Source organism: Prionailurus bengalensis, chromosome B4, assembly GCF_016509475.1.
Source record: "Prionailurus bengalensis isolate Pbe53 chromosome B4, Fcat_Pben_1.1_paternal_pri, whole genome shotgun sequence".
NCBI lineage: Eukaryota > Metazoa > Chordata > Mammalia > Carnivora > Felidae > Prionailurus > Prionailurus bengalensis.
In genome coordinates, this window is record NC_057358.1 from 89,804,507 (window position 1) to 89,827,141 (window position 22,635).

At 44.4% G+C, this 22,635-nt stretch overlaps 1 protein-coding gene across 1 annotated transcript in view; it reads left to right on the top strand.

The window, feature by feature from the left end:
* Window positions 1-1,581: 1,581 nt before the first annotated feature.
* RASSF3 (Ras association domain family member 3) overlaps window positions 1,582-22,635 on the top strand; it is a 74,313-nt gene continuing 53,259 nt past the window's right edge. The window contains exon 1 of the mRNA XM_043562950.1: window positions 1,582-1,866. Within this exon, the coding sequence (XP_043418885.1) occupies window positions 1,756-1,866 (111 nt within the window). The 5' untranslated portion in view covers window positions 1,582-1,755. The remainder of the gene's footprint in view (window positions 1,867-22,635) is intronic.

Here is a 22,635-nt window from a genome sequence, read left to right on the forward strand (position 1 = left end):
TTTGCCTGCGGGTAGGCTGACTCAAGAGCCAGCTCTCCCCTCCACTAGTGCACAAAGAAGCACAGCTGACTGGGGACCAAGCCAATCTAGAAGGGTCTCTGCAGACTTTGAGATAAACAGAAAGCAGATCGGAATGGCCCCCGCCCTACCATCCACAGCTACTTTCCTCTTTAAACCTCAGCTGCTCTGGGTATGAAATGAACATGAGTAAGTGCTAACTATCTTATACAGTTGTTTTCGGGATTGAAAGGAGATAATGCAAGAGAGTTTTGCGATAATGGGTGAAGATTCTCTTTTCTAACCCTTCTCTTTCTCTCCTAATGAAACCTCTCTTAAAGCCTGGTTACCACTGCTTTGAGGCAGTGGTGAAGCCTCACAACCTCCTTTCAGTCAAGATGTCAGCAAGGAAGCTAGTATGACTCAAATCAGTTAAATAACACCAAGGTGTAAATGGTACCCACAGGTGGCTTGAAGGAAAATTTTGCATTCTAAAAGAGGATTAATTGACTGGAAGGGTTTCAGAAAATAGGGATTTTTTTTTTTTTTGTAGGAGGTGAATAGAATTCCCTGAACCCCATCACTGAAACCACACCTTTGTAGGATTGTCGGAGGGGAGGTTTAAAACATACGTTTGGGGGCCTGGGTGGCTCAGTAGGTTGGGCGGCCGACTTCGGCTCAGGTCATGATCTCGCGGTCCGTGAGTTCTAGCCCCGCGTCGGGCTCTGTGCTGACAGCTCAGAGCCTGGAGCCTGTTTCAGATTCTCTGTCTCCCTCTCTCTGACCCTCCCCCATTCATGCTCTGTCTCTCTCTGTCTCAAAAATAAATAAACGTTAAAAAAAAATTAAAAAAAAAACACACGTTTAATGAATAAGCACTCGAACTAATTCACCCCCACCCCCTTCACCAAGAGGCCTCTAAGATCTTAACGACCTTGGCCGTTCTTTGGTCATCTTAGGCGAATGAACCTTCGCTAGAGAGAAGGCTGGGAGGAAAGACCGAAGCTCAACTGAATTACCAGAAAGGATGTTTTCATTTGAATAAACTACCCAGTTGTTACCTCCCCACTCATCTCCGCTAACTTTTAACCCTCCTGCTGGGGCGAGATGCGGGGTTGAGGACGCGGCGAAAGGGGTGCGGGAGGCCCGACGGTCTGGGGGCTCCTCCGCTGGACAATCTCTACTGCCGCCCCCTGGACCCCGGGAGGGGCGAGCAGGGCGGAGACAGTTCCCTGCTCTGCCCGGTCCTCCCCAAAGCCCGAGCTAGCGGAGTGGGGGGCGGGTAGCCGGATCACGGAGGACTTGGCAGTTTCCGGGAGGTTGGGGAAGCGACCCCGAGCACAGCCCGGCCAGACGCAGTCGCCGAAGCGGACGTTCTAGGTGGCACAGACACCTCCGGGATAGAGCAGGCGCCCGGGAGGGCGGGCTGCACCACCCCCACCTGCGGCCACGCGCCGAGTGCCCCGACCGCGTGGGCACAGTCCCCAGCCTCCCGGGGAGGGGCACCCGGGAGAGGGCGGGGCCCCGGGAGGCGGGGTCGTAAGGCTCTCGGAGGCTAAAGCCGCGCCCGGAGCCTGGCTGGGAGGCGGCGGGAGGGGCCGGGACGGCCGGAGTGAGCGGCGGCCGCAGCTGCAGCTGGACGGCCCGCGGGCGGCTCGGGCCGCGCGCCTGGAACCTCGCGGGGCGGGCGGGCGCGGTACCCCCTGCCTGGCCGCCTGCACCCGGGGGAGGCGGCCCACGCGCGACGGGACCAGCAGCATGAGCAGCGGCTACAGCAGCCTGGAGGAGGACTCCGAGGACTTTTTCTTCACCGCCAGGACCTCCTTTTTCAGGAGAGCGCCCCAGGGCAAGCCCCGCGCCGGCCAGCAAGTGAGTGGCACGCGCCGTGGGCGCCGCAGCCCGCGCCCATCGCTCCCGGGGTCCCTGAATCCACGTGTGCCTGCGAGGCTCGCTGGGGATGCCGGCTGGGAAGGAGGAGGGGGCGGCCGAGAAGGGGCTCCTGCCCTTTGGGATCCCAGGGTCGTGCCTGGAGCTCGTGCACATGGGCGTGCGGACGTGCGCGCGCGGAGAGCGGCCAGGACTAGGGAAAGAGGAGGAAGGGCAGGAGACCGGGGGCCGTCTCCTGCCTTCCGCGCCAGATGGCCTCTGCGGCCCAGCTTCGGGCTGCGGGCAAGCAGTTCTGAGCGTGGAGGCGTCCCTCGCCCATCCCGGCGTTTCCTCTGCGCCCCAGCAGTCCGTGGTCGGGTCTTGGCCCCGGCCCTCACTGTGAGTCGGCTCAGTGGGCACTGAGTGGCTTGGGCACCGTGTAATAGCCAGGGGTGGCGGTGGTGACCTGGCTTCCCCTACCTTCCGGGTCCGGGACTTTGGTGGTGGGGGTGGGGACGATAGAAGGCGCTCACTAGATCTTGGTTGCGGGAGTCAAGGTTGTGCGTTTCCTGCAAAGTCAAGTTTGTGAGTGCCTCCAGTGTTTTGCAAACAAGTTCCGGTGCTAGGTAAATACCAGCCGGCGAGAGCTGAGCCTTAGGCCGGTTTCTTCCTTTTTTGGAGGAAGCATGCCGTGGGAAGTAGGACTCTGGAAAAGATGGGAAGGGAACTTGGGCCGGTTTCGCCGACCGTGACCGTGTTATTCAGGGAGGCTTTCTCGAAACGGGCCACTTGGGGTGGACTTCTCAGTCCGGAGCATGAACTTGCGGCCTCCTGGCCCTGGGAACCACACCAGGGAGCACCGCCAACCAAGCCGTGCCCACATCAGATTAGTGAAGGCTGTAATGGAACAAATTTGTTGCCCTTAAATAACATCAGGCGCTCCCCAAACTTTGCTATTAGACAGTCCTGGAGACTAGAGAGGCAAGGAAAATCGTTCAGGGCCGGAAGAGGAGTTATGGGAGGGGTGAGGACGGAGTAATGTGTCAGGGTTTCCTTGCCAGACCTTTTAAGTTTACTTAACCACTTTCTGAGGTCAGATTTCCAGATTCGGAAGTTCTAGTCTTCTCAGCCTCTTAACCCCCAAACCAGAAGGAGGGGGAGAGGGGATGGTGAGGGCAAGAGTGAAGTCAAGTGCCCTTATTCAGTAAGCAGGTCATCCTAAGTGAAGTCCTGGGGCGGCAGTCCGCCTTCTTTATTGTTTCTAAGGCCTAGGGTTGCACTATTTACTAGTCACTTTGAGCGATGGCTTAGCTCAGGCTGCTGTAACAAATACCGTAAACTAGGTGACTTGAACACGAATATTTCTCACAGTTCTGGAGGCTGGAGGTGGATCTGGGTGCATGGTGGGGTTCTGGTGAAGACCCTTTCTTGGCTTGGGCTTCCTGGCTGGGAGACAGCCGACCTCTTGCTGGGACCTCAGGTGGAGAAAGGGCTAGCTTTCTTCCTCTTATAAGGGGGCCTCTCATCTTGGGGGCCACCCTCCTGGCCTCACTGCCTCCCACAGATCCCCACCTCCAAATCCTGTCACGTTTAGGGCTTCATCATTGAATTTTGGAGTGGGGGGGGGTCCACATGGAGTTAATAGCAATTGATCCTTCTTTTTCAATAGAGTGTATTTTAATGGCATGCGTTTGCTGTGAAGTTTAGAAGGCAGAAACACTGTTCTTCTGTCTTTGAGGGAAGAATTAATTGCTTTTCCTTATGCTTCTTTCTTTCGCTTGGCTCTTCTTTCTTTCTTGATCTCTCCTTTGTTTCTCTTCTCTTTGTATTTTCTCCTGCCACTTACATTGCTGTCACTGCTTGACAACTTTCACTAGAATTTGACAGTGGTGGTTGTGCTGGGTTGATGTCCATTCCAGAGGCGGCTCTTGATCTCCAGAAAACTTGCTGGTTCTCAGGTTCTCCAGGTATGCGATGCTCTTTCCCAAGGGCCAGATTATCCAGGTTAGAATAGTGTGAGAATGTTTCAGTGCTTTAGAAAGTAAAAGCCTCTCTTTTTCTCTGGGTTTACAGTGTTTCTGCTTGTTGATCTAGCGTTCATATTGTTTAATACTTATTTAGCATTTAGAATTAGTCTGACATTCATTAGTATTGTGCTGAAAATCGGGACAGTAAGACCTAGTTCTTTGCCTGAAGATCCTGTTCTGTATATTCTGAAGCCTTATTGCCTGTGTATTTCCCCTTCTAACATAACACATGGAAGGCGCTGACTTCTGGAACTTACTTGCCAGGTGGAAAAAGTGTTTCCAACTGAATTTTTGTGGGCATTTTGGTTAAAGTGCCTGAAGGAGTGTGTTAAATTCCTGATAGGATTTGCGAGTGAAAGAAGTAAAACTTTTTAAAAAAATTTTTATTTATTTATTTATTTATTAAAAAAAAATTCTTTTAATGTTTATTTCTTTTTGAGAGAGAGAGAGGGACAAAGCATGAGCAGGAAAGGGGCAGAGAGAGAGGGAGACACAGAATCCGAAGCAGGCCATGTGGGGCTCGAACTCACAAACTGTGAGATCATGCATGACCTGAGCCGAACGACGTCGGACGCTCAACCGACTGAGTCACCCGGGCGCCCCCTTTTAAAAAATTTTAATGTTTATTTATTTTTGAGAGCGTGCAAGGAGAGGAGGGACAGAGAGAAAGGTACAGAATCTGAAGCAGGCTCCAGGCTCTGAGCTGCCAGCACAGAGTCCGACACGGGACTTGAACCCACAAACTGTGAGATCATGACTCGAGCCAAAGTTGGTGTTAAACCGACTGAGCCAGCCAGGCGCTGCAAAGAAGTGAAGCTTCTAAAGTAAGGCACTCTAAATATAGAACATTTGTTTTACCTATGGTTAGATGATACATAAGCCTTTGTCATTTTATTATCTTATTATTAATTTTAAGGAATCCCTGTGCCCAATGTGGGGCTTGAACTCACGACCCTGAGATCAAGAGTCGCTTGCTATATTAACTGAGTCAGCTAGGCACCCCACCTTTTTCATTTTATTATGTTGGTGATTAGAAGAATAAGATAAGCATATCTGACAAAGTGTGAAAGTGAAATTGAAATGTATCCTTTCTTTAGAGAGGTGCAAAGAGAGATGTTGCCATAGGCTTTGTTATTCATAATGGTAATTGTGGGTTTTTGGTTTTTTTTTTGGTGCTGAACCACCTGGTGAAAAAGCCAGGAAGATATGGTTTCTAGGACTCTTGAAAATATCCAGAGAGGGGCGCCTGGGTGGCTCAGTCGGTTGAGCGTCCGACTTCACTCAGGTCACGATCTCACGGTCCGTGAGTTCGAGCCCCGCATCGGGCTCTGTGCCGACAGCTCGGAGCCTGGAGCCTGCTTCAGATTCTGTGTCTCCCTCTCTCTCTGGCCCTCCCCCCATTCATGCTCTGTCTCTCTCTGTCTCAAAAATAAATAAATGTTAAAAAAAAAATCCTCTTAAAAATAATTGCTTACAATTCAAAACACAGCAACTAACTTTCTTTCAGTTCTTTAAAAAAAAAAAAAAAAAAAAAAAAAAAATATCCAGAGAAAGCAAGATGTTTGTGGTAAATTCAGGATGGAGAAAAAGGGGGAGGGGAGTGAGGAATTTCTTTTCTTCTCTTGCCAGGCAAAGGAATATAGCTCAACTTCTATCTCCAACAAAAACAAAAATCTTACGGATATAAAGAAAATGTTACTGTTTTCTTTCTTTTTTCTTTTTTTTTTTTTCAACGTTTTTTATTTATTTTTGGGACAGAGAGAGACAGAGCATGAACGGGGGAGGGGCAGAGAGAGAGGGAGACACAGAACCGGAAACAGGCTCCAGGCTCTGAGCCATCAGCCCAGAACCCGACGCGGGGCTCGAACTCACGGCCGTAAGATCGTGACCTGGCTGAAGTCGGACGCTTAACCGACTGCGCCACCCAGGCGCCCCTACTGTTTTCTTTCTTATATTATGTTGGTACCCTCTTTAAAAAAAGCAAAAGACTGAAAAACCTGTCTGGAGGATATAAACAGCAATGAACACATGGCCTTTTTGTGCCAGTTTGGATGTCCTGTGTATTGTTGTGTCTCTGGGGTCTCCATTGGTACGTGATACGCAGCGGTTGCTCAGTGAATATTAGTTATGTGACTCCTTTCCTGGTTTGATAATAATTGGCTCTTTTTAAGTTTATTTATTAGAGAGAGACAGACAGACACGGGGGAGAGGGGTGGAAGGGAGGGAGGGAGAATCCTAAAAGGCTCTACAGGGCTTGATCCCATGGATCATGAGATCATGACCTGAGTTGAAATCAAGGGTCAGAAGCATAACCGACTGAGCCAGCCAGGGGCCCTGATAATACTCGGCTCTTTACAGGTTTTCAAATGCATCCTATTTTATGATTCTCCCCAGAACCCCCCTGGAGAATTAATGAAAGGTAAGGCCTTGTTAAGGGATTCACCGAAGGGCCCACAAACTTTCCTTTTCTGCTAATTCTCAGCCAAAAAAAAAAAAAAAAAAAAAAAAATTAAAGTTCAGTTTTCTTGTCGCACATATGGACATCTATAATTTAGGAGTTTCTTAAAATGTTGGGGACCCGCCCCCCATTCTGCATAGATCTTCACTACAGTGTTCATAATTCTTAATGTAATCTATTGGAGCATATCTCACCCCCAGCTAAGGTAACTACTTTTCTTTCTGGGCCTTTGGTAGTTCAATAGGAATAAGGAAAGGAGACCCTGTTTTTGCTTTAGCAGAATAGTCAAGAAGCCTTAAACTTAAAAAATTGTCTCTGAACCACTCACACTTCTAAAAGAAGTTACCCTGAAAAATTGTTTGATAAGGCAAGCCTGTGAGACCCCATATAACAGGCCTCAAGTTTGCCCTATGGGTTCTCTCCTTAGTATAATTTAAAGTTTTTTCTGGCTTGTTTGGTTCTGTGTCACATCGTTAGAATCAGCAGTAATGAGGCACGCTGTTTTTCTTCAGTGTTTCCATTAGAAGCTTTGGCGGTAGGTCACTGGGGATAAAAGAATAATGGTTTACAACCTCAAAAGCATTTTGACTGTATTGCCTTTCTACACGGATTTTTAATCCCTATATTGTCAAACGTAAGTATTCCTACCGGTCCTTTTGCCTGGTGCGGGGTGATTTGCACGTTTCGTCTCCGTGTTTGCTATGTCCTGTCCTTACACAGTACGTATTAATCCATTGGAATTTTGTGTTTGTGTGAACAGGACTCACAAAGACACATTCCTTTAACTCAGTTTCAAGAGAACATTAGTCACCTCTTCTATGAAAATAATTTCTCTTCCCCGTTTCTTCTTCTGGCTAACTTGCAAAGATTTGGGATTATTTGGAAAGCAGTGACAGAAAACATTTATGAAAAGAAAAGCTAAAAATATCCAATAATGTGCTTATTCTTTTTAGACTTCCTTTGGCAGTCCATGCATGTCATACTGTAAACATTCATTTTCTGGGAGGAAAAAAACACGAGGCAGACCAAGTACTTTTCAATGTGGTGTGGGCCCCAATTCTTAGCCGTGAGCATCAGCTCTTGCTCACCCCCAGCTGCCCACAGAAGTAGCTGTCCTTTGATAAAGGCCCCTGTTTGAGGCTTGCTTTTCGCTTCTGATTTGGCTTGAGGCCATTATCTAGTTGGGGCCCTTGTTCAGAAGTGCTGGTGAAAAGACAGTACAGGATAGGAGATAGATGCCTGGGAAGGAGCTGCTTTTATATACTGTGTCTTGGCTAAATTCACCTGTTTGTATCTTTGTCTCATTGAAGAGCTATGCACAGTGCCTAGTAAGAGGTTTAATACTGAATAAGCATTAGCTGTGTGACGAGGCCCTGCTTCTTGTTCACTTTCGGATGCAACAACTTTTGTTTGTTTATGTATTTAAACGCTTATTTATTTTTGGGAGTGAGAGTGTGAGTGGAGGAGGGACAGACTGAGAGGGAGACAGAGGATCCCAAGCGGGCTCTGTGCTGACAGCAGAGAGCCTGATGAGGGGCTTGAACTCACCAACTGTGAGATCATGACCTGAGCTGAAGATCATGACTGGATGCTTAATGGACTGAGCCACCCAGGCGCCCCTGATGCAGCAACTTTTAATGTTTGTTTATTTTATTTTTATTTTTATTTATTTATTTTATTTAGAAAACGGGAGCCAGGGAGGGGCAGAGGAGAGGAAGAGAGAGAGAATCCCAAGCAGGCTCCACACGGTCAGCACAGAGCCTGATGCGGGGTTTGAACTCTTGAACTATGAGATCACGACCTGAGCTGAAATCAAGAGTCGGACGCTTAACCGACTGAGCCACCCCAGGCTCCTCTGCAACAACTTTTAAATAACTGCATGTAACTAGGACTCGGGTCATACTAGTCTTCACTTCCTTTCTGGAGTCGTGTGATTTGCCATCACAGAACCTTGGCCTGGGATTGCTTCCCTCCCTTCTCCGTCCCCTCAGAAAAGTCTTCCTGAATCACCACGCCGAAGTAGGCAACCTCTCCTCTTACAGCCCTCTGCTCTTTCCTTTCATAGCAAAAATTATAATTTGTTGTTCTATTTAGTTTAATGAGGACAGAGACTACCATGTTGACCCAGCACATAAATAAATGCCCCGTACTTAGTTTTTGAAGGAATGAAAACCTACTGATTTTTTTTTTTAATATGAAATTCATTGTCAAATTGGTTTCCATACAACACCCAGTGCTCATCCCAACAGGTGCCCTCCTCAATACCCATCTCCCCCCCGCCCCCCATCAACCCTCAGATTGTTCTCAGTTTTTAAGAGTCTTTTATGGAAAACCTACTGATTTTGGATGGAAGTTCCAGTCCTTGGTACTGTGACTTTTCCTTTATACACAAGTATACAGAATTTTTCCTCCTCTCCCAGCTGGACCAAAAGTTTCTGAAAGCATCTTACACGTTAATAGTCATTTAAAAATAAATGATATTGGTAATCAGTGTTATTACTGGTTTAGGTATAACTCACTATATATTTCCCCTTATTTTAAGAAAGCCCATTATTCATTCATTCAACATTTATTGAATTTATTTCGCCAACAATTTATTTTTGCTATGAAGGGAAGGAGCAGAGGGCTTAAGAGGGGAGGGATGCCTACTTTGTTTTGCCTTTATTTAAGGTTTTATTTATTTTTAAGTGTTTATTTTATGTATGTATGTATTTTTGGAGAGAGAGCACACGCAAGCAGGGGAGCGGGCAAAGGGAGAGAGAATCTCAAGCAGGCTCCATGCTCAGTGCAGAGCCTGATGTGGGGCTCAATCCTATGACCCTGGGATCATGACCTAAGCCAAAGTCAAGTTGGATGCTCAACCGACTGAGCCACTCAGGTGCCTCCATTGAGTAATATTTTTTAAAAGCTCACCAAATAGAACAGCTCTCTAATTTTTCTTATTTATTTATTTATTTATTTATTTATTTATTTATTTATTTATTTTTCAACGTTTATTTATTTTGGGGACAGAGAGAGACAGAGCATGAACGGGGGAGGGGCAGAGAGAGAGGGAGACACAGAATTGGAAACAGGCTCCAGGCTCTGAGCCATCAGCCCAGAGCCTGACGCGGGGCTCGAACTCCCGGACCGCGAGATCGTGACCTGGCTGAAGTTGGTCGCTTAACCGACTGCGCCACCCAGGCGCCCCTCTAATTTTTCTTTAAAGAGCTTATCCCTTTAGTGTAAAGGAAACTTGTACCTGTTGACAGTTTTTTAAGAACACTTGTGTAAAGTGTGGTAAAGCTGTACATCAGTTTAGATGGAAAGGCTTACGGAGAAGTGTATCTCTGTAAGACAAGCCACATTTTCCTGTTGACATCTGTCCAGAAGCTGTAGATGATTGTGTTCCAACAGAAACATCATCATCCTCAAGGATATGAAGTGCATTAAACAGAGTTCATATTAATAACACTAACCAGAGTTGATCAAACTCTCCCAAATAGAGTTAGTTTTTCAGGTTTTTCTTAATAGTTCTGGTTTGGTCGTCAGTGGCTAGTGAAATGGTTTTGTTTACTTGTTATTATCATTATTTTTTAAAGTTTATTTTTGAGAGGGGGGTGGGGCAGAAAGAAAGAGAGAGAGAGAGAATCCCTCTGCTAATAGCACAGAGCCTGATGTGGGGCTTGATCCCACGAACCCTGAGATCATGACCTGAGCTGAAATCAAGAGTCGGATGCTTAACTGACTTGAGCCACCCAGATGCCCCAAAAGTTAGAATGTCTATTTTTTTTTTTTTTAACGAAAGAGAGAGAATGAGTCAGGGAGAGGCAAAGGGAGAGAAAGGCAGAGAATCTTAAGTGGGCTTCATGCTCGGGGCTCAGTCTCACAAACCATGAGATCATGACCTGAGCTGAAATCAAGAGTCGGACACTTAACTGACTGAGCCACCCAGGCGCCCCTAACTTGTTATTTTTTTAATGGACAGGGCCAGATATGCAGTGGGAAGGATGTCAGAGCCCATAAAAAAATGATTAAGATGTGATATGCACATAAAAATGTTGTGAATAGAAGTGGTCATCATTCTAAAACTGTACTGTAATACAGTAGTTACCACATGTGACTCTTGAGCACTTGAAATGTTTCTGACCTGAACTTAGAGGTGCTGGAGGTATGAAATCTACACTGATTTCTAAGACCAAGGGAAGAGAATATAAAATGTAAACAATGGTTGTTTAATATTGGTTATATGCTGAATATTTGGGATATGCTGAGTTAAATGAAATTATTACCTGTTTGTTTTTTAACTTGGCTACTAGAAAATTTAGAATTCTGTATGTGGCTCACATTCTGTTTCTGCTGGGCAATGCTATCTGCTAAAGCAAAGCTGCTAACTCTTGCCGGGGGTTTCGATCTCCATCCTCTGCACATGGAAGGATGGGTTGCCAGCCAGGTGCCCTGAGAAGATTTTTCTTTGTGAAGGGGAACTTGCCCTTTACTGTTGGGAATAGTTTCTTCTCAGCCTATCGAGGGTCATGCATACCAGCATTTTGAGGTTGTGAAACTTTTGTGTGGGGAACTTCCCTTTTTTCTGACCTATGAGCTGATAAGATAAAAACTGTCCTAATGGCATTCAAACTGCAACCCTGCCTTGAATTTAAAGAGAATGGAGCTCATTATTTCATAGGGTATTAAAACAGCAAGAGTAATACACATTTTATGGACTGTAATTGCTAACTGCTGCTACATGATTCAGTCAGCTAAGAATAATTTACTAATTATATTGTAGCACTCAGTTCTTTTTTCCAGATGCTAAGGAAAGTGAGCTAATTAGAGCAGGAAGAAGGATGAATTTGGGAATTGGAGACCAGAAGAATAGATTTAGAAGATCTGGATTTAAGAGGTTTAGAATGCAATCAGCAAACTTTTTCATGAAATTAATGCCGGTCAGGCAATGTTTGTGTGTGTTAAGATTGTGAAGGTAGTTTTCTACATTCATTCCCAAGTGTTCATGGAATGTTCGCAATGTGATAGACTGGTGCTAGGGTTTTGATGAACAAAACAGATAGAAACCTGCTCTTACTTAAGAAGTTGAGTTCAGAGTCTTAGGGCACTTGGCTAGCTCGGTGGATAGAGCATGTGGTTCTTGATCTCAGGGTTGTATGACTCTAAGTTTGAACCCCACTTTGGGTGTAGAGATTACTTAAAATCTTTTAAAAAGTTGAGTTTGTAGTCTGTATACATCATTTCTCGTCCATGGTAAAGAGCAAGGTCTTAGTTCAAGATCTGGCTCCATGGTTGTTTCGTATATGCGAAGAAAGTACTTTATCATGGGCATGGCATTTTTACTCAAAGGATATTAAGGTTTTATTGGTAGCTGGAGCAGTATGTTTAAAAATCTTTTTTTCCAGAAATTTTAATATTTGTTTATTTTTGAGAGAGAGAGAAAGAACGAGTGGGGGAGGGGTGGAGAGAGAGGGAGACACAGATAGAATGTGAAGCAAGCTCTGGGCTCTGAGCTGTCAGCACAGAGCCCGACATGGGGCTCATACTTACAGCCATGAGATCATGACCTGGGTCGAAGTCGGATGTTTAACCACCTGAGCCACCCAGTTGCCCCCCCCCCCCCATTTTTTTGATAATAAGAGTGCTGTAAAAATCACATCATATACTCTGAGGGGAAAATGGTCCATTATCTAAGTTCAGGTCAATATCCTAATTCGAATATTATTTTGCAGAATTGTTTTCTAGTTTTTTTCATTTGTCTTATTTTTTTAAGTAATCCCTACACCCAACGTAGGGCTCGAACTTATGACCCCAAGATCAAGAGTCCCATGCTTAACTGACTGAGCCAGCCAGGCACCCCTCATTTGTCCTTTTATATACATATAATTGTTTTGGCCTGACTTTTAAAAAAACTGTGGTAAAATACACCTAAAATTTGCCATCTAGTGTTAAGTATATTTACATTGTTATGTCTCCAATTGCCAGAACTTTTTCATCTTGGAAACTGAAACTCTGTCCCCATTAAAGTGCAACCCTCTCCCCACCACACTCCTGGCAGTCAGCATTCTATTTCTGTTTCTGTGGGTTTGACTGTTCTGGATATCTCCTGTAAGTGAAATCCTACAATATTTGTCTTTTTGTGACGGGCTTATTTCACTCAGCGTAATGTCCTTAAGGTTCATCCGTCTGTAGCATGTGTTAGCATTTCCTTCAAGTCTGAATAATACTGCATTCCATGTATGTACCACATTTTGTTTATCCATTAATCAGTCAGTGACTAGTTGGGTGCGTCTAACTCTTGGCTATGGTGAGTAATGCTGCAAGGAACATGGGTACACAGATCTGTCTTAGGTGAATCTCAATTCTTTCAGGTATATACCCAGAAGTGGCATTGCTGAATCATATGGTAGATTTTTAAAAAATTTTAAGATACGTTTTTTGAAATGTTTGTTTTTGAGAGAGACAGAGACACAGAGCGTGAACAGGGGAGGGGCAGAGAGCGAGGGAGACACAGAATCCAAAGGAGGCTCCAGGTTCTGAGCTGTCAACACAGAGCCAGATGGGGACTTGAACCCATGAACTGTGAGATAATGACCTGAGCCGGAGTCGGATGCTTAACTGACTGAGCCACCTAGATGCCCCTGAAGGCTGTATTTTTAACTAGTTTCATTGTGCCCTTAGCTCCACTGGGCATCCTCATTAAAATAGAGGGAAAAGTGGGGTGCCTGGCCTGCACAGTCAGTAGAGCATGTGACTCTGAGGACAAAGAATAACTCATTGTTATTTAACTTGCATTCCTTTAACAGTAAATTTAATATGTTTCTGTACTTCTAAGTAGATCTTCCTCTTGGTGTGAGCATTGTTCATGGCCTTTGACCATTTGTTAGGCAGGCCGGAAATCTCCCAAGAGTTCTGTTCTTGAGTCGTGTGCATGTTTAGCGGGGGAGATGGTTCCCCTTTTTTGTGGTCAGCTAAACTCCAGGTTATTTTTTGACTTACTCTGTTTGTACCAAAAGGACATTACATATTCTGGCATTTTGAAATCCTTTAGAGTCTGTCTCAGGCTGACATCACTCTGAAACTCCAAGCAAAAAAAAAAAAAAACCCACTTTACTCCTATAATTATAGGAGTAGGCATTACTAAGAAAGCATCAGTGTCCTGTGAACACACTGTGGAATACAGAGGGTGGGAGCTGGACGATGTGCCTTTTACTAAGCATGTTAAAAAAAAAAAAAAAAAGTGACTGAAGGTGCCCGTTTATCTTTGAGTTTCAGTACATTTAGTGTGAGTCTTCCAAGCCCCCGGGAGAATTCAGAGGAACCCAAGTTTTATAAACAGACCAGATTTTGCAAAAAAGGATTGTAGGACAAACTGCTAAAAAAAAAACAAAACAAAAAACAAAAAACAAACAACAACAACAACAACAACAACAACAAAACCACCTACCAAAAAGGATTTTTATACTGTTTACTTATTGGCCTAGTGTCTTTTGTTGAAACATTGCAGTTTGATAGAATCGGGCATCCTTCTATCTTAAGGCTTGCCTGTGATGAAAATTTGGCTTAATCTCTTATAATCTGATGAACCTGTAGTTTGTCCTCATTTAATTTTTTCTTCATTCATAATATTTTAATTAAGTGAATCTTTTAAAGAGACGGAAATAATTATTTCTGACTTTAGATGGATTATGAAGCCACCTTAATCCTCGTATTCTTAGGCAGCTCAAACAAGTTTACTCTGAAAATTTCCTACAAATGCTTGTTTCGAGGAATATTTTTTTGATACTTCGCCAGTGAAGTCCTAGAAATTTATGTGTATCTGATACAGTTCTTGAGCAGCAAAACAAAAACCAAAAACTTTTATGAAAATATAAAAAAGCTGTATGCATTACATAGAGAAAAAATAGCAGTACTAAAAATGAAGTTTAACATTCCATCGTGTTTTATAGTTAATGGAGCTTTCCAAGAGAATTAACATTCAGTTGATTTATTTGGACTTTAATTTCAGTGGAACTTGGAAATGAGAAATTAAACCAACAGAAGTTTTATTGGTTTAGACCTTCACCAGATCCAGGTTTTAATGGCACTGCGGAGGTGAATTCAGAGGTATTTGACTGTAGTCCGTGATTTCTCAGCTATGGGAAAATGTAAATATTATGTAGGTGGTTTAAAGAAACAATAATATCACTTTTGTCCATTTAAGGTCTGTTTCTGTTTGTTTAAACAGGCTCGTGGATAGCTTTTTCTTGCCAGTTTTCCTTTGGGGGAGAGTCCCTGCCCTTTCAGATCTTTCTGAAGTTTGAAAATTGCTTTCTTGCTTTCTCTAATGACCAGGCCCACGTGGTGTCCTGGGGGTTGGGGAGGGGGGAGGAGTGTGGTGGTGATGTACTGTGCTGAGGTGTGGGGTTTGATTCTTGGCTGTCCTGCTGATCTGTGCTAGAGAAATTTGCTCTATGAACTGTACCCAGAGTGCAATTATTCCTGCCATTTGGGGCAGGGGACTGGAGGTAGGTTATGTAGGGGAAAGTAATACCTTTCAAAAAGGCAAATACAGCACCCAAATCAGCAAATCAGCGTAAAATTCATTCACACTGGAGGTACTTCTGAACAGTTTTTTTTAAATTTTATTTTTAATGTTTATTTTTGAGAGAGAGAGTGAGAGCAGGGGAGGGGCAGAGAGAGAGGGAGACACAGAATCCGAAGCAGGCTCCAGGCTCCGAGCTGTCAACACAGAGCGGGACGTGAGGCTTGAACTCATAGGCTTGAACTCATAGTGAGATCATGACCTGAGCCGAAGTGGGATGCTTAACTGACTGAGTCACCCAGGCGCCCCTGAACAGTTTTAATTAACAGTGGATCTTGATCTTTTCTGGTGAGGGCTATTAAAAGAAAAAAAAAGGGGGAACTTGTTATGGGCTAAAAGGATGTGTGTCCTTGATTAATAATAAGCAGCTGTGTAAGGCAGCCTGGGTTTAAATCTGCCCACCGTTATCTTGGGCAAGTCCTTGCACCTCTTTGAGCCTCGATTTCCTCATCTGTAAAGTAGCAGCATGCTTGGTACGTATAAACAGTAATAAGTATTAGCAATTAAAAAAAAAAACTACCTTTTATTTTTAAAAGGTTCTTCCACATATGGTCATGTATTTCATTTGAGTTTTGGGCTGAATGGAGAACTGACCGTGCCTGGGAGAGTTGAAGCCAAAGAATGAAAGGTAATTAGGTGCATCACTTTGGATTTATTGACCAAAAGGAATTGGGAATCTCAATGTCCTTGATCAGGAGGAAGCTTTAGTCCTTGCTGGAGGCTTAAAAAAAAAATTTTTTTTTCTTCTTTTTGAAACCACTTTCAGTCTCCCTGTAGTGCTTTTGTTTTCTGGTAAAGGAGTTGTTGTCTCCTGACCAAGCCTGAGGCCACCTATCAAAGACTTTACTAACATCTTTTTCCCCCTTAAAGTTAGCCACCCCAGTGGAAAGAGAGATCAGACATAGGAAAATGTGGTTCTTTTGCTCAAGAGTTGGTGTATACCAACTCTCCTCCTTTTTTCTTTCTCCTTCTTTTTTCTTTTCCTCTTTTCCTCTTTTCTCCTCCTTTTTTCTTTCAACTTCCTTTTGTTCTCCCTCTCCTATCTGCCTCTGGCTGCAGGATTCTGGCTGCCGTTTTCTGCTGGAGGCTACTGGCTTGACCTGGTGACAGATTTTTGCTTCTTCCTGGGGGGCTTCCCTTTTTCCTCCAGAAGGTGTAAATTGCCTTGTGCTCATTGTTTAGGGACTTAGTCACTGTCTTGTTTCTGGTTTTCACGAGATCAAATTGAATGGGGTAACTTATGTGAACTGAGTAACTCACGGCAAAGGGGATGTGTTGCCGTCCTTTGAATCCATTTCCACGCTCTGTGGCTGGGCTCCCAGCCCTCTGGTCTCCCACTCAGTGTTTGAGCATTGCTGGACACATCCACAGTTCGGAAGTAAGCTTTGCTTGTGCACAGTTTGAACACAGGCATTAAAGAAGCTCAGTGAGTCACGTGATCTGTTTGGCTAACTCTTCAGAGTTCATTTATGCTCTATAAAACTGGCATGGGTTTTGGAATCTGGTGGGAAACCTCTTCCTTCAGACCATGTGAGCCTCTTGGGGTTTGCCATTCCCTCTCTGTCCCCAGCCTCCCCTTCCTTTGGTTGTGTTTCTTACAATAAATTGGTTGTCTAAAGCTGGCTTTATATCCTGAATGCCATTGTGAATATTTTTAATCACTTCAATTGTAAATTTAGCTGAACCGTAAATTTTACTGATACTCCTACGTAAATATTCTCTTGTTAATATAAAAGACTTGGGACATTATCCAGCATGTGAGTACATAGGCAATAAATGTTGACTATTATTTCTAGTAGTATTAGCATTATTCATTAAAAACAATTTCGTAGGAGCTCCAAGATGGTGTGATATGATGGGAAAGTCTAGGGATCTAGAATTGGGAAATCATCTTGATTTTGAATCTGTCATTCACTAGCTCTGGGAGCTTTGAAGAGGTTCCTTAACTTTTTGAGTATCAGCTTGTTAATCTTTAAAACAGATATTCTAGAGGGGTTATATAAGATAATGTGTGTGAAAGTACTCCCAAGTTATGAATTGTTACATAATTGCAAATATTAGTGTTTAGAGACTAGTATAAAATTGTTTTCTTAACATACATTGTGTCTTATAAATTGATTTTAAATTCTCAACCTATGGTAGTATTGGAGGTGATACTTGATAAAGGGTTATTGAAAAATGAATTTATTCCCCCATCTCATTCATGTATATTTTTTTAATTTTGATTTTCATTAAAAATTTTTTAATGTTTGTTTATTTTTGAGAGAGCGACAGAGAGACAGTGTGTGAGCAGGGGAGGGACAGAGAGAGAGGGAGACACAGAATCTGAGCAGGCTACAGGCTCTGAGCCTGATGCGGGGCTTGAACTCACAACTGTGAGATCATGACCTGAGTTGAAGTTGGTTGCTTAACTGAGCCACCCAGGCGTCCCCAAGTATGTCTCTTTTTATCTGCAAAATGGTGATTTGTATTTGGGGACCTGAACTTTTTTTTTTTTTTTTTTGGTAATATTTTTGGACAGAAAGCACGAGCTGGGGAGAGGGGCGAGGGGCAGAGGGAGAAAGAGAATCCCAAGTAGGCTCCATGTTCAGCATGAAACCTGATGTGGGGTTCGATCCCACGACCCTGGGGTCATGACCTGAGCCGAAATCAAGCATCCCACTCTCAATCAACTGAGCCATCCAGGCACCCTGGATGACCTGAGCATTTTATATCTAAGCAGCAAGTTTAAATTACCTTATGAATGAATTGTGTTTCTGAAGCACTCTGATGCTTTGGAGAAAGACGATCTTCCATTCTTATTGATTGAATGCATCAGGGGCTTTGAGTAAATTTAGTTTTAGGCCTTCCAGATTATCCTGTCTGTGAGCTTCATGAGGGCAGGCCATTTCTGTCTTGTTCACCACTAGATGTTCATTGCTAGTGTGGTACTTGGCACAGGGCACCGAGTGGGGTCTATTGTTATTTGTTTTTATTTACTTTTTAAAGATTTTATTTTTAAGTAATGTCTACACCCAATGTGGGGCTCCAACTCCCCGAGTGCCGAAATCGAGTCACATGCTCCTTTGAGTGAGCCAGCCAGGTGCCCTGTCATTATTCGTTAATTGACCACGTGGTTTTCATTTGGTCAGATTTGTGTCAGAATCCTAATCAAGAAAAATAAGTTGGTTGAAAGCAGTGAAACATGTTACTTTTTTTTTTCAAGGGGAGTAATCCTAAAATAAATAATGGTAATAGATTCTGTATCATGTGAAAGTGAGCCATTTAGGCGAAACGGAACATATATCGGGCTGGGGATGTGGAGACCTGGGCCCTAGGCCTCTACTTTGTTCCAAAGAAGTAGCTTTGGAATTTAATGGCTGATTTATTCTAGAGCTGAATTCTTGATTGGAGGGAAAGTATCGGTGATAAAGGGCTTGAAAGGGATTCCATGAAATGTATTGCGATGCCAAATGAATTAGTTAGGAAATAGCTGTATTAGGTCATATCTGGTTGGGTGGGGTTGAACTTAAGTGAATTGGTTAGTCATGGGTGTTTGAGAAATGAGTAGAATATGTGGAATATGAGCAGAATATGAATTATTCCTTTTCCTAAAGAGGGAATGTCTTGGGTAAGAAATCAAGGGGGTCCTGATGGTTTATTGAATTCATCCCTATATAGTTCCAACAAGAATGGGTTTCAAGCAAGCCAAAGGAAAGCCTTAATTATTGCAGGAGTTGTAAACATGATGTCAAGAACTATTTAAGAAGGAGCCCACCAGCAAGAAACTGGGCAGGATGAATGTAGGAGAGTCTTGTGCTTACAGAGAACGCTAGGGTAGTGTGGGTAAGTTAGCCCCCGTGCTTACTGAAGGACGAGTGCTTACAGGCAGGTGTGCATTCACATTTGGGAGTGAGGGAAGTGTATTCATTTCCTTTGGAAGATTAAATGTTGTCTTTTGTTTCCAGTGTCTCTTGTATTCCAGTTGGTCTGCATTGACCCTTGCCAGGTAAATGTTCCAAATCAGTTTCTTTTAAATTCTATTATAAAACATCAGAGTCTTTTGCCTAATACAATATATCCAACTGTGAGGCTTCCAGAGGCTTCTATCCCCTTGCCCACACCCTGTGTAGAGTGCTTTACTCAGCTTCTCCATTCACAGATCCACGGATACCCAGTTCAAGGCTCATTTCTTACAACAATGTCTTGTCCTCCGATTGCTACAGGCATATTTAAGTATCGCCTTCCTGACAAGAATGAAAACTCTTGAGGGCTAGGGATCTTTGCTTTATACAGGCCATATTGAATGATTCGTGAATGTGATGATCAACCTGATTCATAATTGAGACATTGTCATTCCCAAGAAGAATTATTTTCAATCTGAGCAATTTATTTAGAACTTTCGTCTGTTTCTAATTTCATACAGATTTCAGGAGATACTTCAGCAAGACCCCATAGGGAAAGATAATTCTTTAAAATTTGACTTTTAAACATTTGAGGGATTATTGATAATTTAGAAAGACATAACTAACTCTAAAGGAATGGCCTGGGTGGAATGGTTCCTTTTAATGTGAAGAGTCTGGTTTTCTGCAATTAGCTAGAAGGAACATACTTAAACACATAATTATAGGAAGCTTTGTTTTTAGGAATGGAAATCACAAAAAAATTATTTTTGTAGCGACTCCCATTTTTTTCATTAAGCACATTGTAGTGTCCCTGAAATTCTGTGGTGCATTTTATTTATTTACTTATTTATTAAAAAATTTTTTTCAATGTTTTGTTTATTTTTGAGAAACAGAGAAACTGAGTGTGAGCAGGGGAGGGGCAGGGGGAGAGGGACACAGAATCTGAAGCAAGTTCCAGGCTCTGAGCTGTCAGCACAGAGCCCGATGCGGGGCTTGAACTCTCGAACTATGAGATCATGACCTGAGCCGAAGTCTGAGGCTTAACTAACTGAGCCACCCTGCTGCCCCTGTGGTGCATTTTAGATTTGGAAAATGTGTGATACGATAATACAAAGAGATGGCACATTTAGTAGCTGCTCACATTTGTGTTCATTTTAATTTGAAATGTAGGCTCTGTGAAAATGAGTGTTGTCAAAATGGTTTAGGTGAACTAAAATGTTGCGTTACCATTTTGTGGCAAGCAGAGTCTCAAGACGCCAGACCCTTAATGTTACAGTTATTAAACATTATTTGAAGTATCTCTGAATTTGCATATAGGCATTACATTCATTTAGGCAGTGATTGATTTTAACAATTCTAGTGATCAGAAAAGAAAATGTGGGCCGAAGTGCGAAGCAGTGGATTTCCCCAGCTGCATAATTTATGTCGCCCCCCAAAAGGTGGACGCATGAAGCTGAAAAGCCGTGCAAAGTCCTGACCTGTTCTTTGTGGCTATCGGGACTTGCAGGAGTGACTTCTAGCTAGGCCTCCGTGGCTGCCCAGTTACTGAGGTGGAAGGAAGGCAGTGAGAGTGGGGATGAAGCGGAAGAGGGGCCAGGTTGCAGATATTGGTGAATTGGGATGGGGTAGGTCTGGATGTGGGTACTGGGGGGTGGTGAGAACGAGGACAGGGATGAGTTGTGGGTTTCTTGGCTTGGGTGACTGGGAAGGTGATGTCATCACTTGCCAATTAAGGGAATATGGAAGAAAGATGAGATTGGGGAGGGAAGATAAGTTCAGACCGTGTATTGACTCCAGGCAGTCAATAAATAATGAATGAATGAATCTGGGTGTATTTTTTTTGAGCTGTCGGTAGGGTGTCAGTGTTCCCTGAGCTTCTTGGTGGTATAGCTGATCTGGGGAGAGAGCTCTGGGATTTGTTGAAGCCATGGGAGGAGGGGGACCCAAGCAAGGAGGATACACCAGCATTTATTCGTTCATTCATAAGTTTGCTTATAAGTTTCTTTATTTTGAGAGAGCATGCAAATGGGGGAGGGGTGGAGAGAGAGAGGGTGGGTGGGGGAATCCCAAGCAGGCTGCCACTACCAGTGGTGAGCGGCAGACAGGACTCAAACCCACCAACGGTGAGATCACGACCTGAGCCAAAGTCCTATGTTCAACCAACTGAGTGTTCCAGGTGCCCCTTGCATTTAAAGGGTAGGGAGAGAAGCAGGGTGTGTCTCCAGAGATAACCAAAGTGAGTGACTTGAGAGGTGAAGAAAGCCAGGAGAATGGTGTTCTGGGAGCCCAGGGATGGGCCGCCTCAAGAACAGGCATGTGGTCAGTAGGGCACATGCAGCAGCAGAAAGGCCAGGGACTGAAGTTGAGCCAGTAGGAGCCTCTGGAGGCCTTGAGGAGAGCCTCTTCGGAAAACTGGAGAGGCAGTCGGACTGCAGAGGGAGGAGGACTGAACAGCTGTGGAAGAGACAGGAAAAGTGGGTGCAAACTGCTCGCTCTTACAAAGGATAGTGCCCTAAAATGAGGCCATGGGGCGAGGGAGTCCTTGGTGTGTTGGCATCATTTTTAGATGAGAGACCTCAGTAGAAAGAAGGCGATGGGGATACAGGTGAGGCACTAGGGTTCCCTCAAGAAAATGGCTGCCTTTGCAGCGGAAGGGGTGGTGTTTGGACCGGAAGTGGTGGAGGACTGCTTAGAAAGCGGGTGGGTCCTCTTGGAGAAGGTGGGCAGGGTTAAGTCTGGTAAACTTGTACCCGATACGGAGTTGGGGGGTGGGGGGTGACTAGAAGTTTGAGTCTGTGGCCGTCGGGCACTGACCAAGCAGGTGGGTATGCGTGTGCAAGTGCTGTTGTGTGGAGAGAAAGCCAGAGGCACAGAAGCAGAAGGGGAGCTCTGTGGTGTGTCTGGAGGACCAGGTGGCCTTCTGGGTGGAGCTGTCGGGGAAGGACACACCTGCGGGTGTGGTGGGTGTGGTGAACGACTGGGAAAGGAAGCCGGCTCTAAAGGGGCCTTGTTTGTCAGGCTGAGGACTTTGGACTGCATCTCCTGGGTGGGGAGGAGCCACTTAGGGAGAAGTAACAGGGTCAGATCTAGGATTTGGGAGCTGAGAGCAGTTTATGGAAGAGTTTAGAGAGAAGCAGGGGTATTGTTCGGGAGGCCATTGCGGCAACCTGGGTGACGGTCATTAGGGCTTGAAATGGGGCAGTTGCAGTGGGAGAGGTGCGGATTTCTGAGGTTGACTGATTCCTGAGATTGACTGATTGACCAAGCGGGGGGGAGAGAGGAGGAAAAAGGTGTGTGTGTGTGTGGGGGGGAAGGGGACAGCTGAGAGGATGGCCCTGCCGTTGGGGAACTGGAGAACACAGGAGGAAGAGAGGCAGGTCTAGCCAGGTGGTGGGATAGTTCAATTTCAGGCACATTTACAGAGCGTTCGTGTAGCACCCAGCTGGCTACCAGAATCAGGATTCTGAAGCTCAAGACAGAGGTCCCTGCAAGAGAGATCGGAAGCATGAGGTCATCATCCTTGAATTGGAAAGTGGTTAAGATTTATTTGAAGGAACAAGAGAAAAATAAATCCTGATGTGGATATGGACTGTGAAAGCAAACTTCTTAGACCATTTCAGTGTATTATTAACGTTCTTAGAGTAAAGCCTTTGATGACCAGAATGTGGATGTGACCCAACCGCCCCCCCCCCCTGCCGCCGCCCCCCAAATAGCTCAAAATTAATGACAAAAAGATGTTAGGAAATAAATTCAAGAAGTTTCGATAGAAGTGGTTTTATCTCGATAGTTTTCTTTTTTTTCTATCAGGTCAAAATCCCTTTCTTAATCTGTGTT